Source organism: Plectropomus leopardus, chromosome 7, assembly GCF_008729295.1.
Source record: "Plectropomus leopardus isolate mb chromosome 7, YSFRI_Pleo_2.0, whole genome shotgun sequence".
In the NCBI taxonomy this organism is placed as follows: domain Eukaryota; kingdom Metazoa; phylum Chordata; class Actinopteri; order Perciformes; family Serranidae; genus Plectropomus; species Plectropomus leopardus.
The window spans coordinates 16,825,124-16,852,511 of NC_056469.1; the positions used below are offsets into that span (position 1 = coordinate 16,825,124).

Genomic DNA, 27,388 nt, shown 5'->3' on the forward strand with positions numbered 1-27,388 from the left:
GCTGTGAGGGTGAGTGGACTGTTTTCATGCTTGTCTCCTGTCTGCTGTAGAATATAGTGTTGGTTGTCCGCATTGTGTGTGTATTTGTTTGCCCGTGGTCAGCTGACTGGACTCACGCAATGGTTTGGGACATGCTTCTGCTTGCTGTGCCTCTTTGCGCAACGTTGCTGGTCATGCGGTTGTGCGGCATGCGTCTTAACCCAATGTTGCTGATTGTTGGTCATAATCAACCTTTTTAAAACGGTATTTGCACCTGTTGCTGGTGTTGAGTTATGCATCCACCCCAACTAAATCCCGTGCCTTCATGCCCTGGCACCAGGGCTGTAATGCAGGCAACTTATGAGTCTTTATTCGCCCAGTCTTCCCAAAAGTCTGAAGGAATCGTGACACAGCTGACCGGAAGCCGAACGGAAGATACAAGAGGTAGGACAAAAAGACGATTTACACAAAAAATGTGGTACACATTTTTTTATATATTGTTGGGTAAAAAAAATCACCATTAGATCACTGTTTACTAACATGATTATTTCATGCTTTCTTGTAAAGTATGTATGTTTTATTTTCTTTGGTGGATCTATGTTTGTGCTATAAGATTACTCTTCCAGTACAGGACCTAAAATCACCTCATAATGTGATGATGTGCAGACGTTCCTGATTTTCTGTTTTGTAGATTGTTAGTATTGTTAACACCTACCCCCCTCTCAAGTGTTTAAAGGAAAGTAATCTAATTACCTTGCAGTTTTAATGTATGCACAACCCAAACAACTGAAGCAAAATGAGAGAAAAGCATATTTATTATGTTAAACAGGTACACAGTTAAATGAAATGGCAGCTGATATACTTGTTTTAAATGAAGTACAAGAAAGTGAAGTTTGAATGCAAGACAAACATAAATGCTCAATATGCTGTGCAGAATGTGGACGGAAAAAACACAATAACAATGTGGTCCTGGAAGCATTTGATGTTTCCGAGATGTCCTGAAGAACTTAATAGTTTCCATACACATGGTAATCCTGCAACAATATGAGGAAAATTGGAATGAATTACAATATCATATAGTTTTGCCTCTTTTGAGACAAGCACTGAGGGTGCAGCTATCCTCCGCCCTCTGAGCATTGACCCCAAAATACGTTGGAGAAGAGCTCAGAACAGCGTCACACATGTATTAACAAAACACGTGTGTATCCTCATTTCACTGTGGCAGACCCATGTTTGTAACATCAGCCATCTACTACATACATAATCTAGTATTAGTGCTGGGGGTTTGTCTTGGTCTTTATTAGTTTCCTTCACGTCTTTCCTTGACCTCTTGATGTTTTTTTTTACATCAACAAACTACCCTCTGCAACTAAAAGTGCAACTTCAGGCATTCCTGGACTGGTGCATATAGCCAAACACGAATGAACAACATGGCTGACAAACTGATGTTTCTTTAACAAGTGTGCACACAATATTTAGCAGTTATACCACCTCACATACATAAGCAAAGTATAGATCGCTCACCACAGGATTCCTGACCTCAGGCCTGACAGAGGGAGGTTTGCGGGTACTATGTCAAACAGAAATATAAAAAGAAGCAGATGATTAATGTACAACTAAAAGAGACAAAATGGCAGGTGATTTAAAATAGTAACAAAGAGCTGTGTTAAACTCACTGCTTTGGGGATGGAAAGCGTTGTTTGGAGGTTTGAGTGTTGCAGTTTACTGTGGTGGTGTTGTTTCTATAGGAGGAGAGAGTATCACACAATATCAGTATTTGTCTGTGCTTAGTATTTGGACTGTTTGATGAAGTAGAGGAGCACTGATAAACACTCACACATAGCCAACACTGAGGTCCGCAGTGTTGCCGTGGTCTCTGCAAGGGGAATACATATTTTATTATATTAACTCATATTTTAAAGTTACAGTTAATTAATATCTCACAGACGGCTGAAATGCTACCTTGAAAATCTGCTCCAGAATGACTTCCTGTAAGAATAGCATCAATTAAATATTAAACTGCTGGAAACTTAAATAGTGAGAAAGGTATAATCTTAAAACACACACGCTTACCTGTTTTCACTTTCACTCTTCCATCCGACACGGCCATCCTCTGCTCTGCTGAAAAGGGTAGAAATGTAAACATGAGGCCTTACATCTGTGGTTTAGTGAATGATTACTTTTGAATATTCTCACCGGGAAAGTCGGCTCCAAATGGATCCCCTGTTTTGAAAGCACAATGTTACTACTTGTCAGTATAGGTCTACTGTTTATGTCCAGTTTGTAAAACAACCAGTCTGCTGACCGTTTTTTAGGCCTTGGAGGTCTCTCCCTGTCCTCTGGGTTTCTCCTGGACATTTGGACGAAGATAAATTATTTTAAGTAAGACGTGTAACAGCTCGTTATGATATGAAACCAACAAAAGAAAAGGATCTTGAGAAAAATTTTAACCAAGCTTACCTGGATAATCTATCCCATAGTGATCTTGTGTGAAAGTTTTGAGACAAAGATTTACTTTTTGGCAGAAATGCAGGATACATGTCCTCAGAGTCAAATGATAATAATAATAATAACAGCAATGATAATAATAATAAAGGCACTGATAATAATAATAATAATAATAATAATAATAATAATAATAATAAGGGAGTTCCAGCAGATTCTTGCTTGCATTGGCTGATTAGCAGCTATTTAATTTCATGCTTTAATTGTTGGCTTATCCAGCAGCTGTATGACAATCAATATATAGAGCTCTGTCAGCCTCAAGTGGCCATTCGATGACCTGCAGTTTTGAAACTTCCGCATTGGCTTAATTTTTTTAGACTTATCGGTTGCTACTTGGGTACAACATATTCACAGTAAAATCTGGTCTGCATTCGCCAAATCACTCAGTAGCTGGTATACTTTTACAGAACATGTGGATGATTTCATTAGATTCATTGCAGATTGTGTCATTAACTTAATCTTAATCTAACCCTCCAAACTCAGCTCCAGTTACATCGACACACTCCATAGCTCCTATGGGATCACAGACCTGTTCCCAGCCTTCTTATAACAGCCTTAGATGTAAGCATTCCTGACTGAAATCTTCACAACAATAGTGTCATCTTTGCACATTTACCTTTTCTCTGGTCGAGGTGGTGGTCTCAGCGAGTCAGCAGAACGCCTCCTGTTTGTTAGAAAATAATGTTACCAATAAATGTTGACAATCGACAACTAATATTATCCATCTCCAATACTGGCTTATTTATAAATTGACATTTACCTTCTCCTGTAGTAGAGCACTCCAAACACTGCAGCCAGGATGATTACAGTCAGGACTAGAATTGACCCTGCAATGGCTGCTGGAAGAGAGCTTGATCCTGTTGATGGGAACATTTAAGGGTAATGATAATATATTAAGGAAAATACACCACTCTATATAAAGAACTACAATACATAAACAGAACAGATGTATTTTGTGGCTCCTACCCTTCACTGTCAGCTGGACTGTGCTGGCTCGTTTCTTGCCACGCCAGAAGTTGGCAGTACAGGTCAGGTTTTTGACCCCATCTCCCCCAGCAGCCACGAACGTGATTGTGGAGGTCATCTCCCAGATGCCCTGTGCTGTTGTGGTCTGTGTGACCTCGCTGGTGAGGCTTGGGAAACTCCATGAGAACTCTGGAGGATGTGATGAACACGTGTGTGTCACAGAACACGAGACAGTAATCGTTGATCCAGCATCAACTTCTGTTGGAACTGAGGTCATCACTGGTTTCTCTGGGGACGCTGAGCATGTGAAGCACAAAGTCAAGTACTTTTGTCAGCCAGAAAAATAGCTTTGGATGAAATAATAAGTTCTTATTAATTCCAGACCTTTCATAACTATAAATACGCAGCTGTTGTTGTATCTGACTCTATCATTTCCTTTCTCTGCGTAGAAACAGAAGGGCCCATTGTCAAAGGGCTTGATGTCATCGATCATCAGTGAGCAGTCTCCCTCATTCAGATCTCCTACAATTTTGGTTCGGCCCTTGAAATGGTCAACCACATAGGTCTGGCCATTATGGTAGATTATATCCCCCTTTTTTTTGGACCAGATGCCACGTGTGACAAGCTCCTCCCCGTGGTTCGGGAAGCTGCAAGGAATCACCACACATGATTCGGTCAGAGCGTTGAATCTGAAAGGGACGTCAGCAGCCAGATGGTGGAATGCTGTAAAAGGAGAAAAAGGCCATAATGGGATGCCTGCAGGAATCAGTCCACATTGACATAATATGTAAGCGAGATGAGCTTTGAGAGAATGGAGAAGTACACCCACTGTCACTTTCAAACGGATCGCTCACATATTCTGAAAAAAAAAGATAGCAAGAAATTAGTAAATAAATCTCTTTTTAAAATGTTATCTCATCATTAGAGCAAAAGTCTGACATTATGGGAAATATTCTTAATTGCTTGTGTAAAGCTACAGCTAGCAGCTGCTTATGTCTGTCTAATAGTATCTCTAATAGTATCAAAACCAGTCTAGCAGCACATCTTAAGCTAGCTAGACAACATTTATCCTGATAATTTACAAGTTAAAAAACATTTCACAATTTTGTGGGGGATGCTGAACTTTTTCGAGGCCAGAGACTGCAGGTCAGAAAGAGTCCTGCACATTACCTCTTTAGAATAGTAAATAGTTGTTTTGCTCTTCTGTTTTTGTTCAGATGAATAAAACTAGACAGGACATGTTGATCAGTGAGCTGTCGAGCCTGTTTGCACCTGGTAATTACATGTCTTAGTTTCTTAGTTGATTGAATTAGTGGACCACTCTCTCTCTGTTTGTCATAAGACAAATGTGGCCCAGATTACATCTAAATGTGGTCTGAGTGATCAGATCTAAAAAAAAACAAAAACATTAAAGACACACTGGGGGCATTCACATACTGCCTACTAGTGATGATCCAATCTTTATATGCAGTCTATGATACCAACAAACCTTAATACCAGGACTGCAGAGGTGCAGGAGGGTTGATTTAGTCATCTTCAGATGCCAGGCTGGCTTTTTCAACCTGTTTCCAGTCTTTACACTAAGCTTAAGCTAACAGGCTACATCTTCATATTTAACTGACTAAGAGTGAAATCCGTGTTGTCATCTCTGCCAGAAAGCCAATAAGTATAGCTTCTAATCTCTTGAACAATTATTTCTAGTGACAACTGTATCAAAAATGTAGGAACTCACTTTTTATATGAAGGGTTTCAGAGTCTGAGGTCTCCCCATTGAGGAACTGTGCAGTGCAGGTCAAAGGTTTACCGTGATCGCCAAGAGAGCCAATAAAGGTGAGATTTGACACTGTGATAAAGGTCTCGCTCGAGCTCTGTTTGGTTTTTAACGAACTCTTCATGTCTTCATAGTTCCACACGATGTTTGGTTTATTTTTCTTGCACTTGTAGGAAACAGAACAAATGACACTCGTTGCCACGCCCTCTGTTTCCTCGCCTGGGCGCTCAGTCATTGTGATGTTGTCAAATGGACCTGAGCATTAAATGTGATAGTGACGCTTAAAAACAGGAGTATTTCCAATTTAAATAACACGCTTGTCATACTGTACTCACATTCAACATTCAGCTTAAGCTCACTTGTGGCTTTCTGACCACCGCTGTAGCTAACAGTACATCTCACGCTCTGGTCTTCCTCTTTGGCAGTCCAAGTTCGCTCTATTCTCCTTTCCCAAATCCCATCAGATACTGGAGTGTCTGTAATGTCGTCTCTTCCAGGTATACCATCTAGAGTCAGGGTGGGGGGAGCAGAGATGCATGTATGGCGCACATTGCAGGACACGGTGCTCTCCTCTCCCACCCTGGGGACACCGATGAGACTCAGCTGCGGCTCCTGTGCATTGTCTATAAAATCACAGCAAGAAAAGTCAGATGGAAAATTGCCTGAAATTGTGAAATGACTAGAAAGTGGGAATTAATATTTCTGGATACTTACCTGAAACAATAAGTTGAGAAGTTTTGTCATTAAATATGTGACTCACGCTGTGGAAGGAGGAGATAGAGTGCTTGTCTACCCACGGGTAAATTCTGTCCTGGTTGTGCAACATGTCCAGCCTTTCGATCTTTAGGCTACAATTCCCCTCCTCCACATGTCCGATCAAGCTGGTTCTCCCGTTAAACCTACTGATAATACTTAATCCATCGCCAGCTACAGCTTGATATTCTTTGTTTTGGAACAAGTACCATATAACTTTAAGTCCAGCAGGCTGGGAGACACTGTAGGTGAAAGTGCAAGGAATGACGATGCATGAGCCTCTCATGCCTGTGATGCTGCTGGGGGTTGTGAAGGACCAGCCGCGAGAGAGCATGTTTCCTGTAAAAAGAGGAAACATTTCAAGCAAATTTGCAGTGCTTTTTCTAAAGGGGACAAAGCTTTTGAAATCAGGGCTCGGGAACGACCTGCCTGAGGTTAATAGCTGTCTTCAATTAAGTCTCTCCTAAAGAACGTTCTTCTATTAGACAGCCTATCCTGACTTTATCTGAGCTGATTTTTGTTGATATTAATTCTCATTTATTATCTTGATATCAGTTTTATTTCACTTTTTTTATTTTGGTGACATACTTTTTGTCTTAAATGTGTTTAGTTTTATTTTAAAGCACTTTGTAACTGTGTTTTAAAGGCAGGAAGAAGTTTAAAAAATCCAGTACTTTACAAAAAAACCCTCAGAAAAGTGACAAACAATGTAGTGTAACAGAACTATAATTTTCATCATTTTTTTACACTATCTTTTGACACATGCTATCATTTCATACAAGCCAGCGCTGTGAAATGACTCACTGGCCATGTGATATTTCATTTTCTAAGTATTCATTTGTTTGAATGAAGCACACACTAACACTATTAAAAAGGACAAACACAGAAACCGCAACAAAGGATGGGCAAAATGTGATGAAAAAATTACATTTGATCAAATGTATTTCATTTTTTTATGCAGACTTTGTTGGTGATGCAGGTTAGATGCAGGGCAGGTTAGGCATATGACAGGGATAAAGCCTTTAGGTTTGTTACATGAGGAATATTATGATTTCTACTCACTCTTTACCCGTAGGGTGATGCTTCTTTCCTGCCTCTGTCCCCCAGTGAAGTGTGCGTAGCATGTCAGATATCGTCCATGGTCAGTACCTGATGCTGTGAATGTCAGTGTGGAAACAGTCATCCACTCAGCACTTCCAATCTTGTAGGTATTAGTGGAGGCTGACATGCTTTCATAGTTCCATGTGAGAGTTGGTATATGTTTTACGCATGTGTAAGACGCAGTGCAGTTTACTTTGCTTGCTTGTCCCTCAAGGAATTCCCCTGATGCATGTTCGATAGTCAAAGATGAAACAGAGCCTAAGATATAAATGGTAAATGTTAACATTTCATAGATCAGCAGAAATTCCTAATATTTTTGCATATACTTACATTCTGCATCCAAGGTTTTGGACGCTCTTGCAGTGATACCACCCTTGTGTCGGACAAGGCACTCCACAGTTTGTTGGTCTCTCTCAATGTACAATGTGTTGGTCAAGGTGGTTTTGGATGTACCATCACGAATGGAGCTTTGAGTTAGACTGTGGCTTCGCAGCGGGATGTTGAGACTCAGAGTCGGTGGATAAGTGGGACAGGTGTGATAAACAGTGCATTGCACTGTCACAGCTTGTCCAACTTTCATGTTTCCAGAGATTGAAATATACGGTGCCTCGGCCCTGTCTTCACAAAGAAAATGGGAGAAATTATTGATGAAAATCAATATGCATATATCTTAAAATGTGTCTTTTCTCAGCTCACTATGATAACTTACCAACAACTTCAATTTTTACAGTTGTTTCATAAAAAGCGTAGGTGTATTTGCCAATATGCTCTGGATCTACCCAGGGGTAAATCCTCTGCCTGTGGTGAGACAACGTTACTGGGTAGATCTGAAGACTACATTTCCTCTCATATCTTGAAGTAAATGCATGGGTTCTTCCATAAAATATGCCAATAACATCATTTGGGTACCAGTTGTCATACACCTTAGGATATCCATGACTCACATACTGGTACCAAACCACACGTTCTGGTCTTGTAGGTGGATAGTTATAGTAGTCAAAGGTGCAAGGGATGACAAGACAGGAACCCGCCAATGCTTTGATATTGCTTGGTATCGTTACTTGCCAAGCCCCAGAACTGCAGAAAACATATCCTGCCAAAACGCCAGAATGCATTAGTTAAAAAAAAAACAAATAAAAAAAAAAACAAAAAACGTTTAAATGTTAAGTCAGTGTTTATATGTTTATGTGGAAACTGAATGGAAGCAAATTGCATTACCGAGAACACAGAAGTTCAGGAGAAAATGTGTAAATCCAGACATTTTAGAAATGATTCCACACACCTAAGGAACATAGATGAACATCATAGTATTACGCATAAAATTAAAAAAAACAGAATAGATCAGTAATTTTTTTCAGATTTATTCCATGACTCCAAAAGCAAACAGTTATTTAAGCAATTTAGTAAATTTCCATAAAGTCTAGGAGAATCACAACGGCAGACTCACAGGTTCATGAAAGAATGATCAAAATCGAAGCAGCAGAGTCCAACCAAGATGTTTAAAGCTTGAGAAAGCCATCTTTCAAAGTGAATCATAGACTGTATAAAGTAGGGGTGAATGTCTGGAAACATATTTAAGTGAAATATTACTTTAAAAGCCTCATCCCCCTCAACCTAATTTTCTGCCAACTAGACTGCAGAACAGGTCTTGATAAAAGGGAAAAACAACCAGCAACACAGTGGAGCACAATGGAGGAGAGCACACCTGCATGTTACAGCCTGTTTGTACATAAACTGCCCAAATATCATGTGATTTCATACACACCAGTGCCAACACAATCAGTTTTTGTGTGTATTTATTTTCAAAGTTAAGCCTCAAATAAAACATACAGGTAATAATTAGCAGCAATGACAAATTAATTTTTGGCAAAGCAAACACATTTATTTAGAGATTACTTGATGAGATGCATTGTTTTTAAGAAAATCACAAAATCCAAATTACACAAATGCTATAGCTAAAATTCAAAACACAACCTAAAAACTGTTAAAAACAAGGAAAATTAATATTGTTTGTAGAACAAGAAAGCAATTTTGTCAATTGTATGAGACAAATCTTGATTTCCAAAGCAGTTAAAATTTTGAATATTCTAAAATTAGGGAAGTCATTTTCTGAACAGAACAAGGTAAACTTTGCCTTCAAGTAAAACATTCTTGATTACAAACAAATGCTCCCAGGTAACAAGTAAAATCATCTCAGCTTAAAGAAAGATCATTTTGGGAGTTTGATGTCGTCCCCCCCAAACACACAACCATCAGAACTGATTTGACTTCATATTATATAATTGAGATATATGTAAGCAACATGCAAAAACTGCTTCCTGTACTTTTATACTTCTAAACTGTCTCAGATTTCTGGTAAAAAAAAATAAAAAAATAAAAAAAAGTAGTTTGTGCCATATGAGATAATTTCAAATTTAGCATTTAAGCATATAAATTATTTCAAGCATATGCTGTACAATGCAGAAAAAAAAGAGATAATACATTTTCTTAAAGATCAGGATTACTCACCTCTAGGGCTGAATGTTTATGAAAAGAGTTAACATCTTTCAAAGTCCCTAACTACTAAGTATTTCAAGAAACCTCCCCCTCAAATGTGGGCGGAGGGTACAAATACGGTTTCCTGTACATGGTGTTCTTATGTAAAAAGTAAAATTAGTAGACCATGTCAGTCTGAGTTCGTACATGTTGAAAAAGACAAATCAATTTCAAAGGTCTTATTTACAGTAACTCACACATGCATTATGCCGTTATAAAGCCATATTTTTTCTCGTAACTTTGGTAATGACCGTGAGATATCAAATACATCACCTCTGTATGACTGTATGTATGTGCATATAAATTATTTAAGAAATTGTTCAACATAAAAGACTTATTCTCCTTTATACGCAGAAAAGACTGACTGCTCATATGGTTATTACTACTGATAACACTGGGGGACAGATTTGTCTTGCCTCCAAGCCTTTTGGAAGCTAACTCAAACAAGAACAACGACCAGAAATGTCCGCAAAATGGGAAAATAATCCGAAGTCCGAGAGTTCCTTTCCCTCTGAGCAAGGATGAGACCAGCAGCCATATAACAGGGACAGTAAATGATTATTATTGCCATGTTATGCCATTCTTATTGTTTAGAAAGTGCTACCAACATAAAGGTTTTATGTCACACTAGGTGACGCTGTTGTGTTGCATGTCCCTTACAACATGTGTCTTTTGTTTCTGCGATGCCAGGGTCGCACCTCTGAAAAACTGGAGAAATAATCACGAGAGTGATTGTATGTCGTTTCCTCATCAAGCATTAAGTGGAATGAGGAAAACAGCGCGAATTCCCTTGAAAATGGATCTATTATAAATCTGGATACAGGCGTGGGGGCTGGGCCTAATTTATTCTGAAAAAAGCTGCTCAGTGCATGACACACTGGCTGAACAAAGTTGCATACTCACTGCTATGCAAAAGTCGTAATAGTAGACATTGAATAGAACATTTCATGAATGATATATATGCAAAATACATTTTACTTTTCCAAAATAATATGATCAAAGATCAAAGACAGAATTGAATATATATATAGGGCAGATCACTACAGTGGTCATGTAAAACAAAACTGCAGTCTTCAGATGCACTATAGAAGTGATGCGTGATAAGTTTTGTTCCTTTTGTCTTTTTCAGATGTTTCCATAGATGTTGAGGTCTTCAGTGTTTACGTAGTCGTCACCGTCCTCAAGATCCTGTGAGAGATTGTGGTCATTATTGTCACAGATGATGACGATGACACTGCACTTATTGTATGTAATTATTGGGAATAAATCATTGGCAATTTAATAGTACCTCTTGGTAATTGCAGGATTTTGGCTGGCTGAGGCACGTAAACAATGGCAATAACAAGGAGACAGAGAAGAAGAATGATGTAAGACATTGTTGTACTACAATAAATTGTGTTTATATATTATCAACCGAGTAAGACAAGTACCTCTTTGGGGACGGGAAACGAGGCTTGGTGACTTGGTGGTCAGCACAGGATTTTGAATTTACATTTTTGGGCCTGTGGATTACAAGTCATATCACTACACAGTTCGGAAACCAAAAATCAGCCACTTAACTATTTAGACACACTTACTTTGGACCTACATCCACTTTGTCGCCTTTAGGCCTTCTGTTATGGATATAAAGTACATTATATAATTAATCATTAACATTTTAAAACAGAATATAAAACTTAAATGTACTAGTGTCAATATGACATAAATGCATAATCCACGGTAGAGTGTGATTTAACTGTGAAAACCAAAGTGTGTTTGACCTCTAAAAGTGATGAAAAAACTTGTTAGTGGAGGTGATTGTGCAACCCTCAATGATTTCCATGTCTTACCTTGAGTATCTGCTCCAAATAGACCCACTGCATAAAAAAGCAGAACAAAAACTATGCAAATATTGTAAGGAATATAAATAAATGCATAGATCTTATCAAGAAGGTTAAAAAAGCTGAAAACTTTTGTACGGACATGGAAACTAAAGTGAGGTCAACCAATCAGTGGTCTAAACAAAGCTGCAGGGAAAGTACAGAACCAGTCACTAAAATCACAGAGTATTTAGAGAGATAAAGACCTTTGATCGGAGGGAGATGATCGTGGGCCATAAGAGCGAATTCTGAAAATTTAACAGAAATAAACTTCACATCAGTACAATTCACATTTTCTACGAAAACAGTGCGGGAAAAGAAAGATTAAAGCTTTTTTCTCACCTGCGAGACATCCTGGACAGCTGGTTCCACATGCTAAATATGACATATTAAACAGGAAATTATATTTTGTTCATAAAGATTAAAAAAATAATTTCTTACTCTGTTAGTGAAGCTTTATGAATGTCACCTGCTGTACAATATTTTTACCTTCCATCTTGACTTTGGAGCTCCTCAATGCGTTTCCTTGAGCACAGAAAAAACAATGTCATTTTACTGAGTAGCACATACTCATAGATGTATTAAACATGGGGACACGTGCAAGTAAATCATTTGTTTGTTAAAAAAGCTGTTATTATTTATTGGATGTGTTCGGTCAGTTAGTTGAGTAGTCAGTGCACTGCATAACTCACCTGTATCTTTTCACCATGAGAATGCAGAAAACTGCAAAGATCACAGCTGTACCAATTGCCACCACTGTAGGAATGATGATGTGGTTATAGTTTTCTGTACCTGCAAATTGAGAGAGCCATCAACGGGCCATTCCTCCTTTACATTGCATACAATGGAAAGGTAACAACATCCAGTATTCAAATGAAGAACATCCTGCAAATTCAACAACACAGTGTAAATAATCTCACGTTTTACATAGAGGGTCATTGTTGTGGAGGACGTCACCCCTCCATTAAATTGTGTTGTGCAGGTGATCTCGGTGTGGTCGTCCTTCTCCTCAGGAATGATGGTCAGGATGGACTGTGCCTCCCAATAGCCAAATCCGGTTTCTTTGTGGATTTCTGTCACTTCATCTGTGGTTCCTCTACTCCATGTGAGTTTAGGCACATGGGAGGGGCAGGTGTGGGTGACTGAGCAGGTGAGAGTGTAGGGACGTCCTTGAATGGCCGTCTGTGGTATTGTCAGTTTAAGTTTTGGAGGATCAGCTTTAATTGAAAAAAGGCGGAGATAAAATAAGAGGCAAATCATTGCAAGATAGAAAACTGTGATAAATGTATGACATTATGGAAAGTGGGTGACATACGGAGCATTCTGAACTCGACACAATCCTCCACGAATGAGAACTTGTCAACAGTGCCTGTATCAGTCTCTGTTCGTGCGAGTTCAATCCGAAAACAGAAAGGGCCATTGTCATGATCTTTAATGTCAGTAATTTCTAAGGTGCAGTTGTTCTGACCCAGGTGTCCCAACAACTTTGTGCGACCCCTAAAGTTTTCCAAGACCTGCGTGTTATCTTCATAGTAGATGCGTTGGTTTCGATCCTTTGAGCGATGCCAGATGGCTCTGAGTCTGGAGGAGGGCAGGTTTTCTTTAGGGTGAGTGAAAGAACAGGGAACCACAACGCAGGATTTGACCAGAGCGTCAAGGTTTTTTATCACATTCGCCTTCCATTCTCCAGAAAACACAGGGTTGCTGACAGCTGAAAAAAAATTATGGAAGTGACAAACGGGCAATAATTTTCTTTGATGATTTTTGTGTATTTTTTTTAAATTGTGTGTTTGTAGAAATTAAAGGTGACTACAACCTGCCAAAAGCAGACAGAATGTCATCATCTTGCTGTCTTTGTCCATACTTCAATGAGGTTTTGGTGGAGTCATACACTGTGGGATGTTCAAATTATGTCTTAAAAAAAATCTAAACACTGTGTGCCCCCATTGTATGCAAATGACACCACAGCTGCGTGGAACGTCTTCAAATGGCACTAATTTTCACGTGCAAGTGCAATTATTTAAACAGCAAATACTATCGTTTTAAATGTCCTCATATAGGATATACACATCTGAAACAACAGATAATACACCTTTCAGTGTTTTTTACAAAAAGTAGCATCTTTCATATAAAAACTGACTGCAATCTTTGCTCACACACACACTCAGGCAAACAATGGTGATAAATAACATTTTAGAAAATTCAGTGGTTAGTTTTATCTCAAATCAAAACACCCAGAATTGTTAAGATACATGAATCCTAAGCCCAGCAGTGTAATACAAACTCTTGAAAAGGCATATTCAAAACAAGCGTAGTGAACCAACATCTATAGGCTGCTCTGGTGTACCATGCTTTAATATGATGTAGATTTCTTACCTGATGAGCTGTCGTGTGGCTGATCAGAGCCGTCTGTTTCTACTAAAAGCACCTTGAGAATGATGACACACGGTTTGCTGTTCAGCAGTGAAGTTTACAAAGATATGAACTCTGAAGGCAACAGAAAAAACTGCACACAGGCTGCGTTAGAAACCAAAGTCTTTTTGTTTCTTTTTGTGCGGAAGGTGAAAGCAGATGTAATACAGGATTAGAGCAGCAGTAGAGGTAATGGTGTAGAAAGTAGGGAGTGGTCTCTTATTGACAGAGAGAGCAAGCTAAAATTGGCTGAAGGACCAAGCAGGCATCTGCCACAGATCAACGTGGGTGCTGACACAGACCACATGACACTTCTAGATGATCTGTTGCATTGAAATGTTCGTGTGCTTGTCGCTGCCAAAACATTATTAAGTAAAACCTAGGAGTGACTGTAGTTAAACTGTAATGATATCACGTAAGGATAAAAGCCTGGAGAACTATTATGCTTCTCACTGTGTCTCTGTGAGAAGCAAAATTGTGTAAGCCCTGTGTCAACACTGGAGAAAGGTCCGGCTGAACCCATCTCATAGTTCTGTACCAAGGACAAAAAATGCTGTGGCTTGGTCTTCAAACCAATTACAAATGCTTGGGCGGTGCTAAACCCAGGATGCAGAGATGGTGCCTCTACAAAGTGTCAGGAGACAGCGGAAAAGGGGGCCCAGTGGCAGGATATATGCACAGTCTACATCCTGTGAGCTAGAGTACTGTAAAAGTGTCTGATTTGCATATCAGCTGCGTGACAACTGGTATGACAAAAACTGACCATATAAAGGCAAAGCAGCAGAGTACTTGTAATTTAATATGAATTCAAGGCACTTGTGTTTTACTTGAGATTTGCACAGTCTTAAACATCTACAGCAGTAAAATGCAACATGCACATTAATCATCAATCATGGACAAATCATTCATCCATCCATGCAGATACATCATAATCACACAATAGGGGTTCTGGGCATGCATTTCATTCAATGCTTTCCACCTCTTTTCTTTGCTACTATCCACACAGACTGTTTACCTGCAGGTAAGCCATCTCAAACTTAACTGGTCAATACTACTTATACTACAAACGAAACGCTTCCGACATAACAAAATCTTATCAACTTGCCTACGAATTCTGCGTAGTCCACTTACAGATATAAGTTTATAGAGATTAATGTAGCAGTATTTGGGCATCAGACATTATTTTATCTCACAATTAATACTTTCAAATTTTGTACTTTAAGTACATTATGTGGATAATACATACCTAGCAGGACTCTAACTTGTAGTGGAGTCCTTTATAGGTCTGGGGCAACACGTCGATGCAATTAAAGTAATCGATTACGCGAATACGTCGATTCACGTAATGTGCGTCGACGCGCCGCGCCGTTTCACACAGCGCGCCTAATGAGCGTGTGATCAGCGACAAGCGTGTTTTTTGTTTCGGCACTCATGTTATCGAGATAAAAAAAAAGTGAAGACAGACAGATGCAATGAAAGGTACTTGATCTTAATTTATACATTATTATGAATTATGAAAGTTAAACTTGAGTCAACTGGATTATAATATCAAAAATCACTGGGCACTAGTATGAGAAAAATCCATCCACTAAATTCCTCTGCGTCAGGTCACAGGCACCAGCTGAAGCTACTCATCAATGAATGGTTTAAGATAGTGTTCATTCCATGGGAGCCTCATTTTTCAGGGGTGTGAGGGTACTTTACACATGCAAACGTGAATGTATGTTCCCACCTTCATGCAAAAATACACAATAGAAGCATTTCAGTTTTTACTGAGAATATTTAGCCTCGGACAGCAAAGAAACAAACAAACAAAAAAAAACATTGACCCCCAAAAGAAACCATATATATACATTTTGCCACTCAAATGTCTGGAATGAGAGCAAAAGGGCTACGGCTTGTTAAGAATTCCGTTTTTAAAGAGCAGGAAAAAGCTGAAATGACTTTGGGCCATTGCGATTAAAGTCGGAAGACATTTTAAGGACTTTTTTTGTACAGCTATTATAATTTGGGGACTAGTTCCATGCTGCTGAGATCGTAAACTTTTTACACACTAGTGCATCATTGGTTTCACAATTATCTTTGCAGAAGTAACATGTTTATTTTTAAAATGCTTTTTGAGAAGATTGGTGCTTAAATCTACATGTTTAAGGACATGTTCTTCTTTTGTAAGGTCTTATCAGGCATAGAATCAAAAGGTGAGGCATGAGAAAAAGAACTGTCAAATGACATTTTGTTATTTTCTGTTCTTCTTTTTCTGCGGTGCACTCAATGGCAGAATCTGAAGGTGAGAACTGAAACTTGAGTTGGTCGTATCAGTTGTGATGTTCTGACAGTTGAGTTAAAATTAAGTTCAAAAGTCAGTCAATCAGTCATTTTCCGTAACCGCTTGTCCTCGTAAGTGTCGCAGGGGGGCTGGAGCCAATCCCAGCTGTCATCGGGCAGAAGGCAGGGTACACCCTGGACAGGTCGCCAGACTATCGCAGGGCCAACACATATATAGACAGACAACCGTACACGCTCACAGTCACACCTAAGAGCAATTTAGAGTCATCAATTAACCTGAGCTGCATGTCTTTGGACTGTGGGAGGAAGCCGGAGATCCTGGAGAGAATCCACACAGAACATGCAAACTCCGCACAGAAGGGCCGTCCACGGACCGAACCCCATTCCAACCGGGTTTCGAACCAGGGACGCTCTTGCTGTGAGGCAACAGTGCTAACTACGACACCACCGTTCAAAAGTACATCTTCAAAAAATATTTAATGCTGCATTAATACATTTGTGGCCAGACACAGCTCTTCCATGCCAATCTGTCAGACCCCTTTGACACCTGGTATTACAGTGATCTGTTTCACTAGCAAGGACCACGCCACAAAAAAATATATCATTAAAAGATTTATTGTAATGTGAGCGTTTGGTTGTATGGGTCGGTGATGGATGTGAGTGGCTGGTCTGGGAGGAAGTCTTGATGCCGGGTAAAGGGAGACTCAGGACCGGGGTACCATCTTTTGTGTGCCCACCCGATCCGATTTCTGAGCCCCAGACGTGCCTAGAATGAGACATAGGAGAAGCATGCAGAGGGATAAACAACGGGATTGAGGAGAAAAGAAAATGAGGAAATGAGGTAGGCATGAGGAGATGGGAGACGATAATGGATGAGGCAGGAGCTCAAACAGACAAGGGAAAGGGAGGACGGGCCGAGGGATCCAAGACAAACAGAGCAGAATGGGTTAGCTAGGCATAAGTAGGCAAGCAGGTAATTAGAGGTGTGGTTGAGTGGTTGTATAACACAAACAAACAATTCAACAATTCCCACAAAGACGATTATTTGCCCAAATAATCGTTAAGTGTGAGAGGTTATCTAAATAGGGGAGACCGGGGGCAATTGTAACAGGCAGCAATTGTAACATTTCAATTTGCAACAAACAAACAGAAATGAAATAGAACTATAAAACTCATCATGCACATCGTCTGTGATGATCCCTCTCTGCTTGCCAAAGCACAAACTGATATCTCATATGTGCTTTTCTGCCAAGACTCATTTTTTAGGTACAAAAGTAATGTTTTTCATCGACAGTATTTTCTTCACGCTGTCTTTACCTTTAATGATCTTGAATATTTGTCAAATGTTGGCTTCATCATTTCTAGCCTGTAGGATAGCTTGTTTCATGGGTGGTACTGTTCGGGGGCAGTTGTAATGCTGTGTTTAGTCAAGTGTAACTGTATTCTTATTCACATGAAATGGTGTGTTTTCTACACTGTGAACTCCTCTGACTGTCAGGGTGTGTCATTCTCACAGCTCAACTCTCAATCAGCAGAACATCAGGACAGCAGATACAGACAGCTGTGATCTGCCAGACAACAACAAAATCAGGTGAGAATCTAATAACATGTAATTACACTCTAAATGAAGTAGAATATCGAATATATTTGGGCTTGGTACAATTGTAATTATGTATATTTGTATTTTATGTCTTTATGTATTTTATTATTAGTTTTTGCTGTACTACTTAGAATTTCTGGACAATTTCGGTTTGATAAAGTTTTGGATCTCTATTATTGAGCGTATCATAATTGATTGCCAACCTGATAACATTTTTTTTTTTTCGTATTTCCTGTAACTGAACAGACCAGAAAGGAAAAGTGAGCACAGTAGGTCATATAATCATTAAATAAATATTTTCCCTTTTTATACGTCAAAATGCATCAGTAGGAGAACGATAGGGTCAAAAACATTCAGGGCAACATAATATATATAATATATATATATATATATATAAAAGAACATGTCACAATCTGGAGAGCGGGAGAAGGAAGAATTGTCAACTGATCTGCGCTGTTAGTGGGGCCACTGTGAATGCAGAGATTCCCCGTCTGATATCTGTGTCTGGACCATCTGATTTCTCTTTGAACCACGACTTTCTGCCACGACACATATATCCTATATAAGGTCATTTACAATATAATAACAACTGATTTAGCTGCATGCTGCTAGAAGATGTGCATGTTTTCATGAATTGAATGCTCTTTATGTCTGCACTTGTCTGTACATCTGTGTTTGCACTATGTATATATTTTTGTGTGGCACCCTTGAAGCCAAAGACAAATTTCCTCAGGGACAAATAAAAGTAATCTTGAATCTTAATGTCAATATTAAATATTATAATATTATAAATACAAATATTCACAACCGTTTAAAAGTTTGGAATCGTCTTCCACAAAAGCTTGTTTGGTTACAGTCAGATGGCTGAGAGGATGACTACATTTTATATATTCGGTGATCTTTAATGCTTTAAGATAGTAGAAAATCCTCTCTACAAATAGATGTTATTGTGTACAAAGGGTTTGTGTTGTAGATGGAGATAAAATGCTGAATGATGGCTCAAACAGACTAAAAACTGAAAGGGCAGAAAGAGCCACAGTTACTGTAACTCTGAGAAATATAAAAAGTAGAAGAAATCATTCGCGATTTGGTAAGAGAAGCTGCAAGTTTAGCAGCAAATGTGTGCAGATTTGAATGAGAAGAGGTTCCTTTTTAGATTTTTTTTAGAAGTGCACAATAATGCCTATAATAAGCTTAAAAATAACAAGTAACATGTTGCTTTAGCAAAGTTATTCTGCAAATTTAACAACAGAAATAGAAAGTTAGTTGAAAGTTAGCACACTTGAACTTGGATCAGGGAATGTCAGCCAAACATATTATGGACTAACAATTCAAATTTTAACCTGTTTAACGTAACCACTGAGAAGACTGCGGAGGGCCCAGAGATAAAAAGCATCCCAAAATATTTCTGGAACAATTGCATCTTTACAGTTAAATAATGACTGAGGTTCACTTACACTTTTCTGGACTGTTCAAAATTGATGAGTAGTTTGTAAAAAACAGTATTCTTCCCTGTAATGCAACACCTGGGGAACATCAGCTAAATGAAAGCTTCAGTCACTTAATTATTCTAATATTTCTTATGTAACTAATACACTTGGTGTCTGAATTAAATGTGTTTTTGTCTCTGTTACAGGAAAAAAGAAAAGCATCAACAGAACAGGTAAAACTTCTAAACAGTAGTGTATCTCATATATGAATATATATTAATAATGTCAGTAATTTAATATACGTAGAAATACAAATAAAAGTTTACTTTTGCAATCATATTGCCATTGGATGGTTTTGCATACTTTTTTTTTAAAAAAAATTCTTTTCATATGAACGTCCCACAGTGTTTTTAAGAAGTATGAACAAAGACAGCAAGATGATGATATTCTGCCTGTTCCTGGCAGGTAAGATGATTAGTCACCAGCTGTAATTCACCTGTATCAAATAAAAAGGCTCCTACCTACTAATATAAATAAACCTTTTTAATCTAGACAACATAATCACTGTAAATAGATTCAAGTGCATTTCTTGTCAGGCTGTTAATTCAGTAACCGAAAGGAAGTAAACAGCAAAACCGGAGCTGTTCTCCCAACAACAGCTTTGCAGTGAAATGATCCATAGTCAGAATCACAGTGTTTGATAAAATTACTTTCAGGCAGAAAACATCTGCATCATGTACATTCATTTCAATAGCGCTATGCAAATGTGAACTAAGAACAACTTAGATAGCAAGAAAAAATGGTTCATTCTTGTTGCGAAATTTGTGGCTGGTCCAAAAATTTACAAATGTTCTTCTTTATCATTTCCGCAACTCTTTTTCAGCTGTCAGCAGCCCTGTGTTTTCTGGAGAATGGAAGGCGAATGTGATAAAAAACCTTGACGCTCTGGTCAAATCCTGCGTTGTGGTTCCCTGTTCTTTCACTCACCCTAAAGAAAACCTGCCCTCCTCCAGACTCAGAGCCATCTGGCATCGCTCAAAGGATCGAAACCAACGCATCTACTATGAAGATAGCACGCAGGTCTTGGAAAACTTTAGGGGTCGCACAAAGTTGTTGGGACACCTGGGTCAGAACAACTGCACCTTAGAAATTACTGACATTAAAGATCATGACAATGGCCCTTTCTGTTTTCGGATTGAACTCGCACGAACAGAGAGTGATACAGGCACTGTTGACAAGTTCTCATTCGTGGAGGATTGTGTCGAGTTCAGAATGCTCCGTATGTCACCCACTTTCCATAATGTCATACATTTGTCACAGTTTTCTATATTACAATGCTTTATTTGTTGCATATGATCTATTTTATCTTCTTTTTTTTTAATAGCTGATCCTCCAAAACCTACACTGGCTAATCCAAAGACAGCCACTGAAGGACGTCCCTACACTCTCACCTGCTCAGTCACCCACACCTGCCCCTCCCATGTGCCTAAACTCACATGGAGTAGAGGAACCACAGATGAAGTGACAGAAGTCCACAAAGAAACCGGATCTGGCTATTGGGAGTCACAGTCCATCCTGACCATCATTCCTGAGGAGAAGGACGACCACACCGAGATCACCTGCACAACACAATTTAATGGAGGGATGACGTCCTCCACAACAATGACCCTCTATGTAAAACGTGAGATCATTTACACACTTGCTGAATTTTTAGGATGTTTTTAATATCAATACGGCTGCTGTCACTTTCCCATCTTGTACAATACAAAGGAAGACTGGCCCTTTCATTTGGCTCTGTCTATTTGCAGGTACAGAAAACTATAATCACATCATCATTCCCACCGTGGTGGCAATTGGTACAGCTGTGATCTTTGCAGTTTTCTGCAGTCTCATGATAAAAAAGTACAAGTGAGTTCTTTACAGACTTACAGTACAGAGAACAAAATGCTCAGTTATTGAAATCAATGTGGGAATGTATTTTCCCTCAGTCCTGTCTTATATTTCATTTTGTTCTGTGCTCCTCAATTAAAACACTTTTTTCTGTGTCTCTTTAAGAACACGTATTGCAGAGCTCCAAAATCAAGAAGGCAGGTAAGAAAAACATTTTAAGTCAGATCAAGGTCCTCTGATATTTGGTTCCTTCACTGTCATGAGAATGTGATTCATGTATTTATTTCTTTATTTATTGGTCACATCTAGTGTGTGGAACCGGCTTTCCAGACTGTCTCGCAGGTGAGAAAAACTGGTGATATTTTTGAGTTGGGTGCATGAGATACTATGGATGTCCATTTTGTCACTAAAATGTGTGAAATCTGTGAGAGCGCAGGATTTTATCAAGGATTACTATTATTAAGGATTTTTCAAAGAGCAATAAACCTCTGAAACGACTGTAGGACATTGTGAGTCAAGAAGTATTTTAAGGATTTTTATTTAGAAAGATCTTATGATTGAGTGACTTGTTCCGCACTGCTCACTTTCAGACACTAACGCATTATTGGTCTCACAGTTATCTCACATATTGACATGTTTATTTTATTTTCTGTTTCTGATTAAATCTATGTAAACTAAACTGATGTTTGTTGTTTTCTGTTCTTCTTTTTCTTTGGTCTAATCAGGAGCAGAATCTCAAGGTGAGAAGTGAAAGTTGGGTTGGTTTTAACAGTTGTGACACTCCTACAGTTCAATCAAAATAAACTCAATATGCTTTTTTTTTTTTTTTTTTTGAAAGCTGTATTCATCATTTATGGCCACAAGGGAGCAGAAGAAATCAAGAGCAATTTTGTTAACTCACAGATACAGCCAACACAGAGCAACATTCCTAAGTCTTTTTCTCCAGTATTTTGAACCTAGACCCTTTTTTCCATGTTATTGTATCTGAATAATGGAGGCATCAATTTTTGAAATTAGTTTCTCTGTAGGGCCCTTAATAATATAATAGAAAGCTTTATTGTCATTGAGCAGGATACAATGAAATGAGTGCTACTCCTGGGGTCCGTTTCACAAAGCAGGTTCAACAAACTCTGAGTGTAACCCTGAACTCTGAGTTGATCTACTCTGAGATAAGAAACTCTGAGTTTCCGGTTCCAGAAGAGCTTATTTGTGTTGGTTTAATCAACTCGGAGTAGTTTCACCTGGAGTTAAGCGCGTGCGCCACAACTATAAAAAGACAGCATCAATGGAGCCCCGATTTGACGAGTCACCATGGCAACGGGGAAGCGGAGGGCTGCGCTCTTCACCCCACTGGAATTGGAAATTTTAATGCGCTCATATGCGGAGTTTGAACACGTTTTTATAAAGAAGTGCAACACCGCTGCAGCTGCAAAAGAGAGGGAGACGGCATGGGAGAACATTGCTGCCCGGGTCAATGCGTAAATTTAAATGTAGTCCTTTGCAATTACAATACTATTACAGGGGAAAACTGTTTGAATGGTAGCGTATTAATTTATTTCATTTTATTTCATTTAGGTGCAATCCTTCGGGGGAGAAGCGCACGTGGGGATGGGGATGTGTGTGCCATCTATGCAGCCAATCACACTGGGAAATCCTAAAAGAAATTAAAATTACTAATCCCAGTCTGAGGTTGCAGCACAATGTCATTAACGGAATATGATTCAAAATTAATTTAACAGATCTCTACATCATTCACCTGCAATCCTGTGGAACTCCTCCTTGATGGCTCTGACAGGTTTATGTCCAGGGAAAACGACAAAGATGTGTAAAAGTCGTTTCAGGCACACTTTTCTGACCGCCCTGCATACAGTTGCCTTGCTTAAATGCTCTGCATCTCCGACATTATACAAGAAACTGCCATTTGCAAAGAACCGCAGCGCAACACACAATATCTGATGGGATGTGAGAGCATGACTGCGGTTGGTAATGTTGCAAATGTAAGGACGGATTAGGTTGTATATGTATAATATGGACTGTGATGTGAAACGGTACCACTCAAGAAGATAACTGTCCGGAAATGCGAGAACATCTATCCGCGGTCTGAAAACAATCTCCCGACGAATATTTAGGCCTAATTCTCTGCGCAGTAATGCTGCTCCTTCATCCACTGGATCATTAATGAAAGGGCATGCCATTTTGACAGACGGCAGAACAATAACTCCGACACTCGCCTGCTGACTGAATGAATGAATGAGGAAATCAAATAGCGTATGTGGCTGAAAGAGGGTGGAGACACAGAGAAACTCGAGGTTCATTGAGAAAAACCTGGTCCTGACCAGGTTAGGTTCAGAGAGTCTGTTACTACGGTAGCTGACCGAGAGCTGAAGTTACCCCTCTCTGTGAAACAGGCTAGAGTTACACTTCTTTCTCTGGTTTGAGTTACCTCCCTTTTTGAAACGGAAAACTCAGAGTTTCCCTCATTTCAGGGTTAACAGACTCAGAGTTTTCACTAAACCTGCTTTGTGAAACGGACCTCTGGTAATACCAAGTATAAACAGGGCATAATTATTCACTCAATCCAGAGAGAAAAATTATTATCTTTATCTGTTAAATCTTTGCTGTTCTTGGTTGTAAGTGACCCCTTTCAAGGTCATGATTTGACATAAAGTTTATATGTTATTGATTAATGCAGCCTTAACAGTCAAAAATAAAGAAATCAAATGTGTCTTTTCTTTTCTTTCAGATAATCAAAAGGAACCAAAAGAAGTGATCAGCAGCCTCCACTGCCATCTATCGCTGTCTGCCACTGCTTTTTTGGTTGGTTTTTTTTTTTGGTTTTACTTTCTAATAACTACTAATAACTAATAATTACTTAAAAAGTAGAACAATAACTATAAGAGCAGAAGGAAAACTCACTGTCTACTGGCAGGTGATGCTAGAGGCACTGCGTTTGGGTTGTTCAGTTGATAATTAAAGTGGGCGATGACACAGTTTGGAGTCTTGTGTAAATATGTCACTAATAATGTTAACTGAACCTTTATCAACCTTAACACCAGATCTGTTGTCTGTCTGTTTGTCCAGCTCAATACTGCAAAATGAAAATAAAAATAAATAAATACTGAACAGAAGTATCAAACATGTTTTCTTTGTGCATTAAATTTAGATTTGTTATGATTGCCTCATCATTTGTTGATTGGTAGTTTCTTTGTCCTACCTCCATCCTTTATGCTCTAGTTTCATAAATAACAACATTCAGGTATAGTTGGTACTTACTTTTTTATTTAACTTAGCAGGGGCAAAATCACACCAGACATGTCAGTGAAACCATTTTTGGAAAATGGGCTGCTAAAGATTTAACTGTAATAGTTAAATAGACATTATTTTTAAATTTGGGAGGTTCATGATATGTGTTTTAAATTATTCACACTAAAATATTCAATCGGCAGATCAGATTAAAACACACAGGGTGACAGCAGAAAAATTAATCTGTTTTTTTTTTTAAACTCAATGTAAGTTGTTAACTGCATGTTGTACATGATGAATTATAGACAGATGAATCAAATAGCTTGATAACTTATCACCCTCCACATCTGAATGTTCCCCTCTATTTTTCAATTCACATGCATTTCATAAATTTAATTAAGAATTTATCATTTCCATTTTCAGTGATTTTTTGCTATTTCCCCCTTGTGGCCACTGTCTTTACATGCTAAACGTCAGTTTGTGTTGTGAATTATTTCATTTCACATCCAGGGTATCCGCGCTGTTTTTCAATTCATGTGCATTTTTATCCCCTTCTTCCTTATCAGTTTATTTTTGTTGCTTCTGAGGTGTATAATGCTCAGTTTCTTAAGGTTCATATTTCGGTTAGGCAAAGAGGCCTCGAGGTCAAAGGTCTAGAGATGGTTAGGCCTGGGAGCCAAGTGTGCAGAATACTGGCACCAGGCTAAAAGTAACATGGAATGAGGCTCCTTTCATAAAAGGACATATTTGTGGGGTCTTGTGATTGATCACAGCAGGTGAGAAGTTGCTTTACTGACAATGTATTGATGCCTGTACCTATATCAGAGACTTGCATGAGCTGTAAGATAGAGAGATTCGCATTGATCTTGAATCCTCTCCCAGGCAGACCATGGTGCCTGGTGGATGCTGAACTTTGTTGTAATAAATTGATTCTTATGCAACCAAGTCGGTGTCAGCGGAGGTTTCTTCATCATTCACACATCATTGCTACTTAAGAAACAACTACACTTCCACCACACACAGGTTTCACATACCTTCAGAGCAATGGCAATAACAGAATAGAGTTTTGTTAGATTATGTTTAACTCTCTTCTGTAAGCATTTAGTGGACACAAAGTTACTGTCTTTGTATTATAGCTTGTACAACGACAGTACAAAGATGAAGCCTAAAGCAAAACCTGAAACAAAAGAAATGAAACTGAAACACTGTTGATGAATGACAATAAATGCATACAACTTTAAAATGAGGAACTGCCTTCTTTGATTGTGTGTTTTTCCCTGTGATTGATTGACCGACTGATAAACACAAACTGATTGTAGGATCCATTCATCAGCAGTGATTAACTGTACTGTTCCGTTTTAATCTCATCCAGACAGATCCTGTTAATTGTTCTTTTGTTGACAGATGAGATCAGTCCACAGTCTGCCCTGCAGGACTGGATTTAAAAATGAACGAACCTCACCAACTCTCATTCAACGTTGGAACTTCAGTGGACAAACCAGAGACCAGGAGGGACATCACTTTGACCTGCCTAAGTCACCAGGTAGAAAACTATTTTTGCATATTATACATTCTCGCATTGCATTTTTTTTTTGTCATTTTCATTTTGTTCATTTCCTGTTTTTTGATTCACAGGTTTTTCCAAATCAGGCACATTTGCCGTCATGGGTAACTCAGCGTCCAGTGGCTTCATCACTCCTACTCCCAGGAAACTGTCCTGGGGACGCCCGAAAGAGGACACAGAGAAGCTGGAGGACTATCTGACACAACAGGAAGAGGATCTCTGGAGAACTAAAGGAAAACAGTTTCTATCTGTGAAAAAGGTCAACCTCACTCGTAGCGTTCGTTACGTCGACCTAGCTGTCCAAGAGAGCAACAGCTTTTATCCAACCAGGGGCGAAATGCTGAACCCGGCTTTTGTTGGAGATCAGGGTCCCTGAAGGACAGAAAACAGCTCAGACAATTAAATCTTAAAGGCAGCAAGAAGATGCCTGTTAGATGAGATGTGTGAAGGGGGTTGCTGCAAACAGCCTCTGCAGCACAATCAGCCACTGCTGAGACCATTTTCACCACAAGACTGTAGGTGTGATCTCAAAAACACGAAGTGGGGCACCAGTGGACATCTAAAATAAGATAGGCCCTTTTAGTGTGAAATGAAGCACAGTTGAAGTGTTGCCTATTGTTTTTGCAGGCTGAACTGAGCAAAGGAAATCCTGTCTTGACATTTCTGCATCTGTGACACACACAGTTTAAGGTAGAGTGCATGTAATTTTCCTGTTAAAAAATGAGCGACAAAGAGGTATCATTTGAAACCTGTGTGGATTTTTCAAAGTATTTGCATGTCATTGCTTTCAGTCAGCACTTGCTGTTCAAGAAAATGTTTCATCTTTGCAAAACATGTATTTTATATCATTGTATTCTTAGCACACTGACAGGGTATTTTGAAGTCATTTCTCTAAAGCATATTATTAACATGTAAGCAAGCTTGTTGGATAAATATGTTTAACCTGCTGAAACTGGTGGGGTCTTTTGATTTGTTTTTACTACAAAAATAGGTAATTGTACTCCTGTGGTCTCCTCTGAGGTTTAGTCACTTCCTTTCTTGTTGTTTTTATTCACATTAAAGAACAAAGGTATTCACACAGAGCCTGTGCAAATAATGCACCATAATTTATAAGAAAATGACACCAAAGTTGTACATAGTAACATGTAATATAACAAAGGGGACATTTCTGTCATCCTGGGTTTTGTTATAATGGGGACTTTGCTTTTTGGTTCTGTTATGTTTTCTAGTTACTCATATTCTGTTTCCTGTTTAATTTTTTGGTGTCGCTCCCCATGTGTCATCTCGTCTCGTATGATGCTGTTCCATTCAAAGTCAGAGGTCGGAACTGTCGAAATTTCAAACTTCCAAGCGTTCCAGGCACACAACACCAAAGATAAAGAAAAAAAAAGACAGACAGTGAGGAACTGGTGTTTTGGTGTCTAATAATGTACAATTACACTGTCAGTGGGGCCGCCTCCTCAGAGGAAAAACTATGCATAAGGGAACAGATGC

At 38.9% G+C, this 27,388-nt stretch overlaps 3 protein-coding genes across 8 annotated transcripts; 1 reads left to right on the forward strand and 2 right to left on the reverse strand.

The window, feature by feature from the left end:
• The first annotated feature begins 165 nt into the window (after window positions 1–165).
• LOC121946101 (sialic acid-binding Ig-like lectin 13) lies at window positions 166–26,033 on the forward strand. Of its 3 annotated transcripts, XR_006105991.1 has the most exons (13): window positions 166–423; window positions 17,684–17,758; window positions 19,404–19,430; window positions 19,603–19,662; window positions 20,081–20,476; window positions 20,582–20,878; window positions 21,006–21,105; window positions 21,253–21,288; window positions 21,397–21,429; window positions 21,813–21,827; window positions 23,831–23,904; window positions 25,735–25,873; window positions 25,966–26,033. XR_006105991.1 is itself a non-coding variant. In XM_042490536.1 (11 exons), exons 1-11 carry the CDS (start codon window positions 273–275, stop codon window positions 23,832–23,834), a joined length of 1,194 nt encoding a protein of 397 aa, XP_042346470.1. In that variant the 5' UTR covers window positions 166–272; the 3' UTR covers window positions 23,835–24,210. The 3 variants fall into 3 exon arrangements, 2 of the variants coding, with proteins under 2 accessions (XP_042346470.1, XP_042346471.1); XM_042490536.1 differs by lacking the exons at window positions 25,735–25,873; window positions 25,966–26,033 and having other exon boundaries at window positions 23,831–24,210; XM_042490537.1 differs by lacking the exons at window positions 166–423; window positions 25,735–25,873; window positions 25,966–26,033 and adding an exon at window positions 16,573–16,624 and having other exon boundaries at window positions 23,831–24,210.
• On the reverse strand, window positions 777–8,357 carry LOC121946082. Of its 4 annotated transcripts, none has more exons than XM_042490503.1 (21): window positions 8,294–8,357; window positions 7,785–8,168; window positions 7,406–7,693; window positions 7,037–7,333; window positions 5,936–6,313; window positions 5,557–5,844; window positions 5,183–5,476; window positions 4,280–4,309; window positions 3,835–4,173; window positions 3,451–3,747; window positions 3,245–3,341; window positions 3,101–3,148; window positions 2,440–2,463; window positions 2,285–2,329; window positions 2,176–2,202; window positions 2,053–2,097; window positions 1,942–1,968; window positions 1,817–1,855; window positions 1,656–1,721; window positions 1,504–1,549; window positions 777–1,013 (listed from the first exon to the last, which is right to left on the reverse strand). In XM_042490503.1, exons 1-21 carry the CDS (start codon window positions 8,334–8,336, stop codon window positions 987–989), a joined length of 3,129 nt encoding a protein of 1,042 aa, XP_042346437.1. In that variant the 5' UTR covers window positions 8,337–8,357; the 3' UTR covers window positions 777–986. The 4 variants fall into 4 exon arrangements, with proteins under 4 accessions (XP_042346437.1, XP_042346436.1, XP_042346439.1 ...); XM_042490502.1 differs by having other exon boundaries at window positions 2,053–2,100; XM_042490505.1 differs by lacking the exon at window positions 2,440–2,463.
• On the reverse strand, window positions 10,437–14,170 carry LOC121946102 (myelin-associated glycoprotein-like). Its single transcript, XM_042490538.1, has 13 exons — window positions 13,846–14,170; window positions 13,286–13,361; window positions 12,785–13,180; window positions 12,390–12,686; window positions 12,162–12,261; window positions 11,959–11,994; window positions 11,812–11,844; window positions 11,676–11,717; window positions 11,440–11,466; window positions 11,188–11,223; window positions 11,041–11,112; window positions 10,899–10,926; window positions 10,437–10,798 (listed from the first exon to the last, which is right to left on the reverse strand). The coding sequence occupies exons 2-13, from the start codon at window positions 13,329–13,331 to the stop codon at window positions 10,736–10,738; spliced, it is 1,176 nt and encodes a 391-aa protein (XP_042346472.1). The 5' UTR covers window positions 13,332–13,361; window positions 13,846–14,170; the 3' UTR covers window positions 10,437–10,735.
• Window positions 26,034–27,388: the final 1,355 nt, after the last annotated feature.

Excerpts from the sequence above, each read along its gene's own strand:
- LOC121946082 (XM_042490502.1), bottom strand. The coding sequence starts at position 8,336 with ATGTCTGGATTTACACATTTTCTCCTGAACTTCTGTGTTCTCG. Across the intron at positions 2,464-3,100 it reads CCACCTCGACCAGAGAAAAG|ATCACTATGGGATAGATTAT; the intron begins GTAAATGTGCAA and ends CTTTCACACAAG. Across the intron at positions 2,330-2,439 it reads CTATGGGATAGATTATCCAG|GAGAAACCCAGAGGACAGGG; the intron begins GTAAGCTTGGTT and ends CCAAATGTCCAG.
- LOC121946101 (XM_042490536.1), top strand. The coding sequence starts at position 273 with ATGCATCCACCCCAACTAAATCCCGTGCCTTCATGCCCTGGCACCAGG. Across the intron at positions 19,663-20,080 it reads ATTCTGCCTGTTCCTGGCAG|CTGTCAGCAGCCCTGTGTTT; the intron begins GTAAGATGATTA and ends ACTCTTTTTCAG. Across the intron at positions 21,106-21,252 it reads CTCATGATAAAAAAGTACAA|AACACGTATTGCAGAGCTCC; the intron begins GTGAGTTCTTTA and ends TGTCTCTTTAAG.
- LOC121946102 (XM_042490538.1), bottom strand. The coding sequence starts at position 13,331 with ATGGACAAAGACAGCAAGATGATGACATTCTGTCTGCTTTTGGCAG. Across the intron at positions 12,262-12,389 it reads AATGACCCTCTATGTAAAAC|GTACAGAAAACTATAACCAC; the intron begins GTGAGATTATTT and ends CTCAATTTGCAG. Across the intron at positions 11,467-11,675 it reads TCATCTCCCTCCGATCAAAG|TGGGTCTATTTGGAGCAGAT; the intron begins GTCTTTATCTCT and ends TTTTTTATGCAG.